General features: G+C 50.6%; 1 protein-coding gene across 1 annotated transcript; it reads right to left on the bottom strand.

The window, feature by feature from the left end:
• Positions 1–4,366: 4,366 nt before the first annotated feature.
• Positions 4,367–11,408, bottom strand: Prok1 (prokineticin 1). The gene is made up of 3 exons (XM_021631644.2): positions 11,187–11,408; positions 8,729–8,854; positions 4,367–7,240 (listed from the first exon to the last, which is right to left on the bottom strand). The coding sequence occupies exons 1-3, from the start codon at positions 11,256–11,258 to the stop codon at positions 7,121–7,123; spliced, it is 318 nt and encodes a 105-aa protein (XP_021487319.1). The 5' UTR covers positions 11,259–11,408; the 3' UTR covers positions 4,367–7,120.
• Between the last annotated feature and the right edge of the window lie 1,265 nt (positions 11,409–12,673).

The following is a 12,673-nucleotide window of genomic DNA, read 5'->3' as shown; positions in this document are numbered from 1 at the left end:
AGGCTGTGGAAGACAGGCCCAGCCTGAAATGCAGCTCTGCAGAGATGGCTGGGCCATCAAACACCAGAGAATCTGACATCAGACTACATCTATTGTCTTCTGTTAGACTCTTACGTAAGGATGTTCAGTGGCCCTGTGTCAGTGAAAACACTGCTCACCATCCAGCTGCACTAATTAAGGAGTTTTTCCTGGGATGCGTATGTGTTTAAAAATATCAAGTGTTAATCACCAGCGGCGTTCCAGCAATGCTTGGTTCCCTCTCGGTGTCCTAGCTGACCACTGGCGTAAGCGCTTTGAAGCTGATACTTGCTGCGCTGGGGGAATTAGAAACAGCCTCTCTTAGAGTCTTCACCCTGAGCCGACTGACTCCATGGAGCAGTGCACAGCCTGGAGCAGGATGCAGCGAGAAGCAGAGTACCACATGGGTACATTGGGGGCAAAGTCAAAAACAGTAAGGAAAAAAAAAAAAAGAAATTCAGATCTGATGTTGCACACCTGTAACTCCAGCACTAGGATGAGGAGGCAGAAGAGTCCAAAGTTCAAGGTCATCCTTGGCTACACAGTGAGCTTAAGGACAGTCTGGGGCACGTGGTGACTTTGAGGCCAGCCTGGGCTACGTGAGTTCAAGCTTTCTGTCTCAAACATCAAGGAGGACGAAGGCACATGCTCTGTTCTTTCTGCCTCCTTTTCTTTCCTGGTACTTTTTGTTGTGTATGCATATGAGCATGTGTGTGCTCATACAGGGGTGCACATGTGTGCATGCACGTATGTGCCGGTGTGTATACATGTAGAGATGGGGTCAAACTTTTGGTATGTTTCTCAGTTCCTTTCTGCCTTGTTTATTTTCAAATTTCTCTCTCTCTCTCTCTCTCTCTCTCTCTCTCTCTCTCTCTCTCTCTCTCTGTGTGTGTGTGTGTGTGTGTGTGTGTACTATGGTGCTTATAGAAGTCCAAGGATAACTCTTAGGATTTGATTCTCTTCTACACCTTGTGGTATCCGAGGTGTAAACTCAAGCTGTCGGACATATACACAAACACCCCTACTCACTGACCCATCTTGCCAGCCTTCCACTTGTGTTTTGAAACAGGGTCTCTCACTATTCCCTGGAGCTCGCTGATTCAGCTAGGCTGGCTGACCAGCTAGCTGGCCCCAATGGTCAGCCTACCTCGGCTTCCCCAGCACCGAGGCCATAAGCAGTCACTATCACAGCCAGTTATTGTGTTGTTGTTGTTGTTTTAACGTGGGAACCAAAACCATGTCCTCCTGCTTGCACGGCGCAGGCATTACTAACTGAGCTAGGCTGCCAGCTATGCTGATCCTCGTTCTAATACAAAGTCCACACTGTTCATGGGCTGAAGCTTTAGCTAATGGTAGCTGCCTTGCCTCTCTGCAAAGCAGTGCCGGGTCTTTTGGTATTTGTTGAATTAATTTCCTCCGCTGCTTGGGTTGACTGACACGCTGAGGTATGGCATCTAAGAAGGTAAAAGGTACAAAGCTACCATATGGGAATCACAGCTAGAGAGCTTATCAGGGGCCTAGTTAATGCAATTAAACCCTGCTGGAAACCCCAGAATCCACCCTGTACCACTTGCCCTAGCTGGAAACGTGCCCTAGCTGAAAACTGCTGCTCCAAGGAATGTGTACTCATGATAGAGTGGCTCAGCCCACAGTCTGGAAAAAGTAAGGGCGGGATCGGAGCCACTCCGTGGACAGCTCTGTGCTAAGGTCCCAGACAGCAAACATTGGGCTTTGCTTACAAGCACTGCCTCTCAGTTTATTGGGAGCTCGCGGCACCGGAAGATACGGCGAGTGTATCTCTCTTTCTAACCGCAGCTGTTAGCAGGCTCTGCCCCTAGGATCCTGTGCACGAACTTGAGCTTGGCAAGGAATGAACACCGTCCGGACGCGCAGAGGCTTCTTGCTGCTATGTTTAGACGTGGAGCCTTTGAAATGCATCCAAAAAGCTTTCTGTCCTTCCCAGATGTTTGGTTTCCCCCACTAAGGAGGGACCTCCAAGCTCTGGTGGTGTAGTGAGGGGCGTGGCCCAAAAGCCACTTAAGACTGACTCTTCATGTTGTCTTCATAAAGAAGAAAAATAAGGATCTGACCACCCCCATGTTGCCTCCACATGGCGGGTGATAGCCTGAGCATTTCCCGTACACTCACACCTAATTTACACTGCAACCCAAGAGGCAGGGGCTGCCGCTGTTGCTGCTGCTGCTCCCATTAATAAAGTGGGAAACTGAGGCACAAAAGGTTCAGTAAACTGACCAAGGTCTCAAGCTGGGAAGTAGCTTGTGCCGGCTGTTGAGCTAAGCCCTGGGCTGCCTGCCCCTTTTCAGGAATCGGACACGCAGACTGCAGCGGCCTGCCGAACGACACCAATCGGCCCAATGAGGGAGGGAGATGGCAGCTGCAGGAGTGTGTCTGTTTAGCCTCTGGACTTTGCTTCTGTGACAGAATGTCAGGGGTTCTGCAAGCATGCTCACAGCTCCGTACCCATCAGTGTCTCTTTCTGCACAGGCAGCCAGCTAGAATGGTCACAGCCATAATTCCAGCATTTGGAAGGTAGAGGCAGGAGGAATGAGGCCCGTCTGGACTACGTAATGAGTTCCAGGATAGCTGGGGCTACCAGATGAGCTGAGGAGAGGGAGAGAGAAAGAACTTTCAGGGAGATGGATATTGAGTCACATGCCTCGTGTGACCTGGGCCACATGATCTTCCCAAGACCTAAGCACAATGCTACTCTCCCCAGACATGGAGGAGAGATAAGGAAGGTCAGAGCAGTGCTCCCTGTGTGGAATGGGGACACGTGGCCCTTTCTTTACAGATGTTAAATGGAAAGTCATACAGAGGCGCTCACCTCACTCTTATCCATCTGAAATGTGTTTGCTTCCATGGTCTGGTGGCTTCGGGCTCAGGGGCTAAAGAGCCCCAGCTGGGGAGCAGTGTGAGAGCTTCGTCTATCACAGCCTTGATCCTGCCCAGGACTCACCATGCATGATGTCATTCTAGCCGGGGTACAAACATCCCAGAAATACAGTGAGGACTTGGTGCTCGTTAACTGTATATCAGACTTTCTGCTCCCACCAAGGTGAGCAGGACAGTGCCCTCCAGGGTAGGGAAAAACAGTTCCTGTGTTCATTTAAAGACACCACAGTCACAACAGACTGGCACACTACCCTGGCCTGCCATGCAGGAACTACGGACCCCACATAGCCTATGGCATCATCAAAACATTCATTCAAGAAGTGCTTGTCTGAGGCAGAAAACAACGTATTCCAAATATGTAGGAGAAAAGTTAACAACATCCCTTGGACCCCAATGGATACCAAAATCTGAGGACGCCCAATATCCTTATAGAAAATGGCATGGGATTACCATGTACCTCTGCACACGCTCCCACACGCTTACCCCCTCCCCCAGTTACCAACACCACACAATGCCACACGGTTGTATGTATTGTTCAGAGAATAGCAAGAAAAAGTTCAGTGTGTGTTCAGTGCAGATGACTTTTTAATACATTTGATCCGCAGGTGGAGGGATTCCCGTGAAGAAGCCCCAGGGTTGGGAGGGGTAACTACATGTAGTTTGGGTTCCATGCAGTTCTAGTTAATGAGGTACTCACTCTCCTCTCCACCACAGAATGAGTGTCAAACAGCCGTTAGAAAATGACTGTTCCCGTTTGCAGGGAAGTCAAGCCATTCTGCAATATACAATGCCCACCTTCCCCACCCGAGACCCAGAGGGTCTTCTCATCACACCACACCTGGTCCTTTCTTCCGGATTCTAAAGCCAGAGGATGCTTTTCCTAACCTCCTTTCTCTTTTCGACTTTGTGTATTTTAAAGTTTGTAAAGATAGCTTTATTGTGGTAAAGCACATCCTTTACCCTCATAAACTGTACACTTCCATAATGTTGAAGATACTGATATATTATACAGCAATCTCCACGATTTAATTTTAGAATTCTTGTTGCCCCTAAAGAAACCTGAATCCCTTAACAATGACTCCCCATTTTTTTCTGCCTTCACCGCACTCCAATCCTAGCCAACTGTGACCTGCTTTCTGTTTCAGTGGGTTTTCCTGTTGTGGACACATAAAATGAATTGCAAAAATGTGGACTTTTATGACTAGCTTCCATTGTCTAATGATTTCGAGGGCCACTCATGCTATGAAGCATATCTGTACCTTATTTCTTTTTACGGATGAGTAATATCCCATGTTTGGGTAGCATATTGTACCCATCTGGAATGGAAAAGAGCTATTTGTACCAGGCAGTTCTTTGCTTTCATTGCCAATCCCTGGTCAGGGAAACCATCCCCGAAGATACTCAAAGTGTGAGTGTCTACCTACATGGCAGGGGCTGATTTTTTGGGGAGGTAGTGGGAGTAATGGGGGGGTGTTGAGACAGGATTCCTCTGCCTCTGCCTCCTCAGTGCTGGGATTAATGGCGTGTGTCATCACCACCCAGCTGATTATATACATATAGATATAGACTCCAAACAAAGCCTCGATGTTGAAGGTTCCACTGGTCTGAGAGCTGACTTGGGTCAATGATATGGTTCACTCTACAAGCTTGGCTCTGAATCTGTGTCCTGCCCTGCAGCCTTTCTTCCTCTGTGGTCTTTCTCTTCAGTTTTAGTTTCTCTTGCTCCTCCTTAGGTCTCACCTCCAGTCATTGCCTTCAGGAACCCCTTTTATCACCGGGTAATAATAGGATAGAACAGTAGCGAACCCGTGTTTGCCTGGACCTTTCTCAGGATGCCCCACTGAGGGGAATTCAAAACTGAACAACAGACAGAGGAGGCTCTGGCAGCACAGTCTCTGATCTGGCTTTTGCCATTCTGTGTCTGGGAGCGTGAGGGGATCTCTAGGCCCTGGCTACCTAGAGACTTGTGGAGATGATGGAGACAGTAGCTCAAGTAAGCAACAGAGACGAGGAGTACAAGTGATGAAGCATCAAAAGCGGCTCTGCAGGGCCTGCTACATCCTGGGCCTTCACAGTCAGGGGGAGGGAGAACTTACCGGCATCTCATTCTAGAGAATCTGTGAGCAGGGAAATTGCAGCACCTAGCCTAAACTCAACAGGAAGGGGACAGCGGCTCCCAAGGCCACTTCTAAGGTGGGGCAGGGTCCGAGTGTTAATAAAGCATTGTTCTTGTGGTCCTTCCTGAGGCAGGCTTCTTTACAAGCACTGTTCTGGATCTCCAATGGAGTATAAACCAGTATTTGTCCAAAGAACTCCCACTTCTACCTTCTAGAAGCACACAGTCCTCTTTGTGCCTTCATATTCCTTGCTACTTCCACTTTTGCCACGAGAGGGCGCCCGACACCAACAGTTGAGGACAAAATAATTTTGGGGGTTGCCTAAGAACCTTCACTAAAGATGTGGATGGTTCTTGAAAGGGTATGTGTCCGTTTCACCTGAACTTAGTCTTCCAGAACATATTCTTACAGAATATATTCTTGTATAGGTAGTTTTTTTAATCATTTTTCTGAAGAGTATATTCCTGAAAATAAAGATTACTCATGAATTCATTTTTTTAAGCCTCCTGACCTCTCCACCGTTTGTCTTTCCATCTTCTGCAGCAGCAGAGTCTGAGGCAAAGACTCGTTTCACATTCCTCAAAATTATGACATTAAAAATAAAAATGCGTGCAGGCACTTTAAATTGTTGGCTCACCCTATGGGTCTGCAGGTGGCCTGTCTTGAGGCTGGGGTGGACAGGTAACATGACAGTGTGCTGGAGGGCACCACTGGGCACCCTAGTGTCTTGTCTCTGGGGCATCGAGTCCACGGTACTCAGTGTTGCTTTGTGAACTGAGAGGGACACAGTCAGGAGGTCAGGACCCAAGGGCAGTCGGTGGAACCTGGAGATGGGTGAGAAAAGGAGGCTCATGGGCCCGTGGACATGGACCCATGGCTTTACATCCAGGACCTGGACCTGGAGCCTGAGAGGAAAAGCTTGTGGTCTGCATGCTGGGAAGGGCTGTGCATGCCAGCAGAGCAGGTGACAGTGTCTGTCTAAAGGGACGAAAGCACAGAAAGGTCCCTGTGCTGGCCAAGGCCCAAGCTGGCAGGTCCTGGATTAAGGACTGAGAAGAGGGCTCCGGAGCGGTAGAGGACAGGAACCCGGGGACTTGGAAACCTCAGTGAACTGTCCTTGAGGCTCCTGAGAACTAGAGTGGCGGGACACACCAACCCTTCACATTTTGCAGGCTTTTCATTGTTTGCTTTACAAATGTGGCCCAAGACAAAACTGTAGTTCAAAGGAGACATTGTTGCAGCTTGACTGCTCTGAATTTTTTAGACGGCAACATTTGTCACAGAGTTGTTGGACACCCTGTCTCTGGAATAAGAACTGAGGTGGGAAGAGTCAGCTGAACCAGCAACCTGTGTGTAGACAAAGTTCCTGGGCCTGGGGTCAGGCTCTGGGCCTCGCCAGCTCCCTCACTGATGCAAGTTACCCATCATTCGGTACACACCGCCTGCTGGGTCAAAGATCTGACATAAACCCAAAGGGACTGAAATTTCAACTTTGAGAGTTGCAGTGGGCCCATGCTAAATCTCCTCCATAGAGTTTCTGCCCATTTCCAGCCCTTTCCAGCAGACCACAGGCACACGTACACACACACACACACACACACACACACACACGCCCTCTGAGCTGCCTCTCACCCCCAACTCAAAAGAGACCCTGAACCCCCCCCTTGCTTTAGAATGGTGCCCTGACGAGAGCTGACTTTGGACCTATGGCTCTAAAATAAGGAGCCAGTCAATAAGAGAATGATGAAAGGAAAGTTGATCCTCTGCCTGACAGGACCTGTGACGCAGTGATGCACACAGGGCCAGTGCTCAGAAAGGGCACATGCGGGAAGGGGCAGACCACTGGGGACACCAACTCAGGCAGTCCGAGCAGAGAAGGCCAGGCTGGCCTGCTTCTCAAAGCCGCAGCCTCGTCTGTGCACCGTGGTGGGGTGGTGGGCTGTTCTGCAGTGGAAGGCGTGCCCATCTGCGCATGCCTGGGCAGCATGGGGCATGGAGAGGTTGCAGGAAACTAAATCACACAGATGCGGTGCAGGAGCAGTCGCCCAGGCGGGCTCCTGTGTCCAGACAAACTAAAGGTTGACGTTCTTCAGGTCCCGAGAGCAGCGGTACCTGCCGTCCGGGAACCTGGAGCACAGCAGGCTGGCTGAGCAGGGACAGGTGTGGTACTGGCGTTTCTTAGAGAAGGGGATCTAGAGAGAGAGACAGGAGGGTAGTTCATCAGCCACAGGGAAGACCTGCAAATGTCCCCCCCAACCAACAAAAATGGTGACCACAGGCAACCACTCCAAGCCATAGAGTGACTGCATGGCAACGCCCACACCGAACAGCTAATGCGCGGAGGAGCTAGGAATTGAACAGGTCCAGCCCCAGACCACCTGGGTTCAAATCCCAGACTAGAATCTGCTGTTTGCCAGATCTGTGACAGAACTGATCACCATATTTACCTTTTCTGTGCTTTGACTCTCTCACCTGTAAAATGGGTCAATAGCACCTACCATATGGCTGTAAAAGAGACTGGGACTATACAGCTATTGAAAACTTATTGTGGACAAAGGGCGTGGAAGAATCGCTCAGAATTTGTTTTTTATTAATGCTGATGTCCCTTTTGGGAGAGTGAATCATTCTGATCCATTTCTCATCCCAAGGCAATGAGGACGGAGAGTATTTCAGCTTTCCGTTTCCTGAGCCCGAGATGGTTAAGAACAAATCAATGGCCTTGAGGGGTATTGGGAGAGAGGCTGCTGGAAGATTCTCTGACCCCAGTTGCACTTGTACAGACAAGCCACCAAGAGCTTGAAAGACAGCTAAGGAGGAAGTGGATATGGCTGTAGGCCCTGTTCAATAAGGTCCCAGCCCCTTAGTGGCCCCATCCTTCAAAGGCTACAGGTTGCATCACCTGACCCTACCAAAGCCAAGGCCCTCTCGGCTGCTCTGTACCCTCAGGGGCTAGAAAGAGGCCCAGAGCTAGCTGCTTATGACACAGAAGAGGAAGTCCCTCTTAGAGAGTGTACTTTGCTCTAGCCACAGCCCTGTGTGGGAAGCCAATTAGGGTGCTTCATGAGAGTCCGTTCCTAAGAGCAAAGACTGTTTGGGAACCTTTCGAAAGCTGAATCTGTTGCTTCAAGGATAACTAACTCCCTTCAGTGTGTCCGTGCAGTCCCATCAAACACAGCAGATAAAGAGCTGAGAGTGGCCAGCCTGAAGGACTAGCATCTTATGTGATGGGCATCACCATTCCACCCAAACCAAGGACACTGTGCCCCACACCAGTGAGCCAGAACTACGATTGACCTCAGAAAGCTCACTTTTAGTCCCAGCTGTCTTGTGGACTGGGCCTTGAGCGAGTCATGTGACCTGTTGCTCCTCGGTTTGCTAGCAAAAACCCAGGGATGCTTTAAAGATAGAATTATGACTGCGTTCCTCCAGCCTGCCTGAAAGAGTGCAGGTGGACAATGTAAGCAGCCGAACCAGTGTCCAAACAGTATCTGCAGACCTCCGTAAGGCTGCTGCCTGGAGCAGCACCTCCATGGCTGCCTGCCAGCCTTCCTTCAGTCAGAGGCTGGCTCCAGTGTAGAGGAAGCAGAATTAACCTCCCCCATACCATCCTCAAAAGCTGGACCCTGTCTGCTGAGCCCATGCCCATTCACACATGTGCCCATCCAATGCCGACACAGTACCTTGTGGCTTCCTGGGTGGCACTCTTCTCCTTCCCGTCCCAGCGGGGTGCACAACCGCAGCCCCCGCAGCCACAGGCTGATGGCACAGCAGGTACCAGCTCCACACTGAACATCTCGCTCACAGGCCTACAGCAGGGAGAGGGGCCAGCCCGTTAGTGCCACCCAAAAGAACAAAGGAAAGGAAGCTCTAAGTGACTAAGCGCCTTGGAGTAACGGGATGCCTAGGCCTGGTTCTAATATCACTATCTGTCTCTTCGGCAGGATGCTTGGGGCCCAGCAGAGTACCAGACCTCAGTCTGGGGAGCCAACCTAGCTCAAGTGGAAAGCAGACCCTGTTCCCTAAGAGCCCTATGTTAGAAGGCATAGCATTTCTAATACCAGTCCACACTGATATAGTTGAACACATTAGAGCTCTCTGGTGAGGGAGGGAAGGTCCTTGGTGGTCTAAGGCCCTGGATGTTCACTGCTGAGCTTTCTTTGTCCTTTGACAGCTCCCTTTAAGCATGTCCCCCCACCACCACCTGTAACCCACAGGGGCCTGGTGGACAGTTATCTCCCCCAGTGCTTCTCTGATGGCTGCCCTGGATCCCTGGCATGGATGAAACCTTCTAGGTTTGGCTGATTGGACCTGAGTTACCAAATAATGACAGAAAGGTCAAACTAAGCCCTCTTTACACCAAAGCCAGGGTCAAGAAAGCAGGTAGGCCCTAATGAGAAACAGTCAACCTGGCCACCGCACAGAGGACAAGTGGCTTCAGACCTCAAGTTTGAAGCTGACTTTTGATTTCTTTTTCTCTAGTAGCAGGCCATGGAATACCTCCAGGCTGCCAGCGTGGAATGTGGCAGGACCTGGAAGCTCCAAACTTTTCCAGATGGGGAGGGAAACAGATACCAAATCCTCTCGTCCAACCAGAGAAGGTACAGGAGGCAGTCACCAGCAGCTACTCTCTAGCCCAAGCCAGGCCCCTGAGAACTGAGGTGAGGGAAGCAGGCACCACTTGGACTCTCCTCCCCTGACAGTGGCAGGTATGGCACTCTGGGGCACTGGGCCCTACAACATGGGCTGTCACTCTCTAAGGAGCCAAAGAATGTGGAGAAGTCAGGACCTGGTGTCATTCTGAGAGTCAGAAGAGGGGCTTCACAGGGGCCATGGGCAATGGAGGGCAGCTGGGCGTGACTGGCTTCCTCTCCCTCAACACTGCGTTCTGACTGATCACCTTGCCATTCAGCCACTTCCTCCGACCCGACTTTCTTCTGTCACTGTGCTCTTCGTTAAGGGATGTCCTATCCCCCTGTTGCCACTCTGAGATAGATGTTGGAGCTGTGTCACCAAGCAGCTCATTGGGTCCTCCCCGTACCCCCATCTCTCGCTGTGTGGGGCAATCCTATCTTGTCTCCTGACACCCCGGTCTTCAGGACAAACGGCTCTCAGCAGTCACACTGGCTAGCTGCCACTCTTTCCTCAAAGCATTCGCTTGCCCTGGGTGTGATTTTGAGTGGAGTCTCTTTCCTTTGAAAATGACAGTGAGGTTGCCCTCTCTGCGAACATTGCAGTGTATCCGGTTCCAGGAACTAACCGGCATCATCCACACCTACCTCCCACATAAAAGCTCGGAGGATGCCGAAATCAATGTTAATTCTTTTTCCTCCTGACATCAGCCCTCAGGAGAAGCACTGTGTCTTGGTTTGTGATAAGGATGGTCCTGTACATGATGCAGCATATGCCTGCATGACAGGGCACAAGGTATCGTGGGACGTCTGTAAGGACACCCTGCTCTGAGTGGCGTGCTCAGTGCCCCTGGGCTGAGCCTCTGCTTCAAGGCTATCGTGTTTGGGGTGCATTGTGCCAATGTTGGTGCCACCCATCTCCCCCTGGAAACCCACTGAAGAGTGAAAGGGGGCATTCTTCCTAAAGACAAGAGTTGTGCTGAGGTGGATCTCTGTGTGCTCGCTGCCCTGAGCCGCACCAGCATGCTCTGTGAGTTAACACAAACAAGTAGGACCAGAGGTGTACCCAGGACAAATGAGGGCTGGAGGCGGGCGCTAATCTGCCCTGCAAATGAACTTCCTGCGGCACACACCAAAGAATCTCTGTTTTACTAAAGACTCAATGTCAAAATCCCAGTGTCCTCCTAACGTATTCAAAACAATGCTATATTTACACATAACTTCTTAAAAGACAACTCTGTCTATCAAAGTGATGGTTGACCCATCTGAAGGTCGCAGGCAAGCCCACTTTGAGGCCGTGACTATCTCCCATGTCTATCAGAGTGGGGTCTAATCCACATGAAGATCACATGCAGCTCCATTGCCAGGCAATGGCTGCCTCCCAAATCCCTTTGGTTTAGGTGAATTGGATCAACAGAGCCTTCATGGTTCTCACTTCACACCCGGTGCAGACCCCTGATCTTGATCTTGGCCCCCCAACCCAAGCCTACGGAGAATGCTAGAAACTTACCCCTGTGATCACCGCACAGTCAGACACAGTTGCGAGGAGGAGCATGAGCAAGACTTGCACGGCGCCTCTCATGACCACTTGGGGTGAAGACAGACCCTGTTCACTCAGGTGCCCCGCACCTCCTTCCGTACTGCCTTGCACGGGACAAGCGGGGACAGCCAGGCTTTCCTGCCCCTGCCTCCCTCACATTTATACAGTCGGATCCAGGGCAGCCTCTGGATGCCTCACCTCTCTCTCTCTCTCTCTGTCTCTCTCTCTCTCTCCCCTCCCATCACCAGCATTATTCAGATGAGCTCAGAGGCGAAGATGAGACCTGAATTTCTAACAGCATCACACCCGCAGTCAGAACTGATACAAATGGACACATCCGGGACTTTGACAGTCGCTCTAAGTCTTCCAAGAGCACCACACTTCAAACAGTTGCGAGCAATTCACTTGATATCCATTGCTGTCTCTGCATCACCCTTCCACGCTTGGGGGTGGCTTCAGTAACGAATCAAGAGATTTACAACATTGATTTTTCTTTGCTCGCCCACGCTAAACTTTGCAGTGTACAGGAACGTTTGCTCTCTCACTCTCAAGCCATCAAGTATTATGTGGGCATGTACGCCAGATTGAGCACAGAGGTGGTTGAGAAGGTTGAGAAGGCAGAGGGCGAGGCGGTGTCTGTTGCTGAACTCTGAAAGGTTACAATTCCCAAGGTGGAGACAGTGAGATGTGCATCTGCGGTGTTGATGCGTCTCACAGACACACAGGCGGGACTGCTCTCTAACAGGCCCTGGATAAACCCCTGTGTGCTGGTTAGTCTCCGAGGTCTGATGAATTGGCTTCAGAATCTCTACGGAAACACACCTCTAGGTATGTCTATCAGGGTATTTCCAGAAAAAGGCAATTGAAGAGGAAAGATCCACCACAGCTGTGAGCACCTTTCCACGAGCTACAGACTAATGAGAAAGTGAGCTGAGCACCGGCGTTCGCCTCCCTATACTTCCTGACTACAGGTGCGAGGCTACCGGCCACTGAGTTCCTACTGCCTTGATCTTCCTCTCATGGCGGGCTGTACACCCAAACTGTGAGGCAAACTAAAGCCTTTGTCGGCAACAGAAACTATAATTAATACAAGCAGTTAATGCCCCTGGACCATTTACCAGGACCAGGACCAGAAGAAAAGAAAGCACTCAGGTTCCACCCTGGCAGAACCCATAGAGAAGTGACCTTGGGTGGGCTGCTGCTGAAAAAAGCTGGTGGACTTCCTGCAGTGGGGGGCGGGGGAGGGTGAGTACGAGAGTGGCTTTATTTGTAGGCCAACACACACAGTGGGCTCAAATGGAGCCTTATGAAAGAGTGACTCTGAGTGTGGCCCTTCTTGCTGGAGGGAAGCCCCTGCCTTCTCCATTCCAGAGAGACATACTGATGGGTCCCCGTTGGACCACCCATCGTCTCTCCACAACAATCTAAGCTAGTGTTTTTCCAAGGTGTGCTTTCTA

The sequence above is a fragment of the Meriones unguiculatus genome, chromosome 10 (genome assembly GCF_030254825.1).
Source record: "Meriones unguiculatus strain TT.TT164.6M chromosome 10, Bangor_MerUng_6.1, whole genome shotgun sequence".
Lineage (NCBI taxonomy): Eukaryota > Metazoa > Chordata > Mammalia > Rodentia > Muridae > Meriones > Meriones unguiculatus.
The sequence above is the reverse complement of the archived record's forward strand: the minus strand, read 5'-3'. Positions and strand labels throughout refer to the sequence as shown.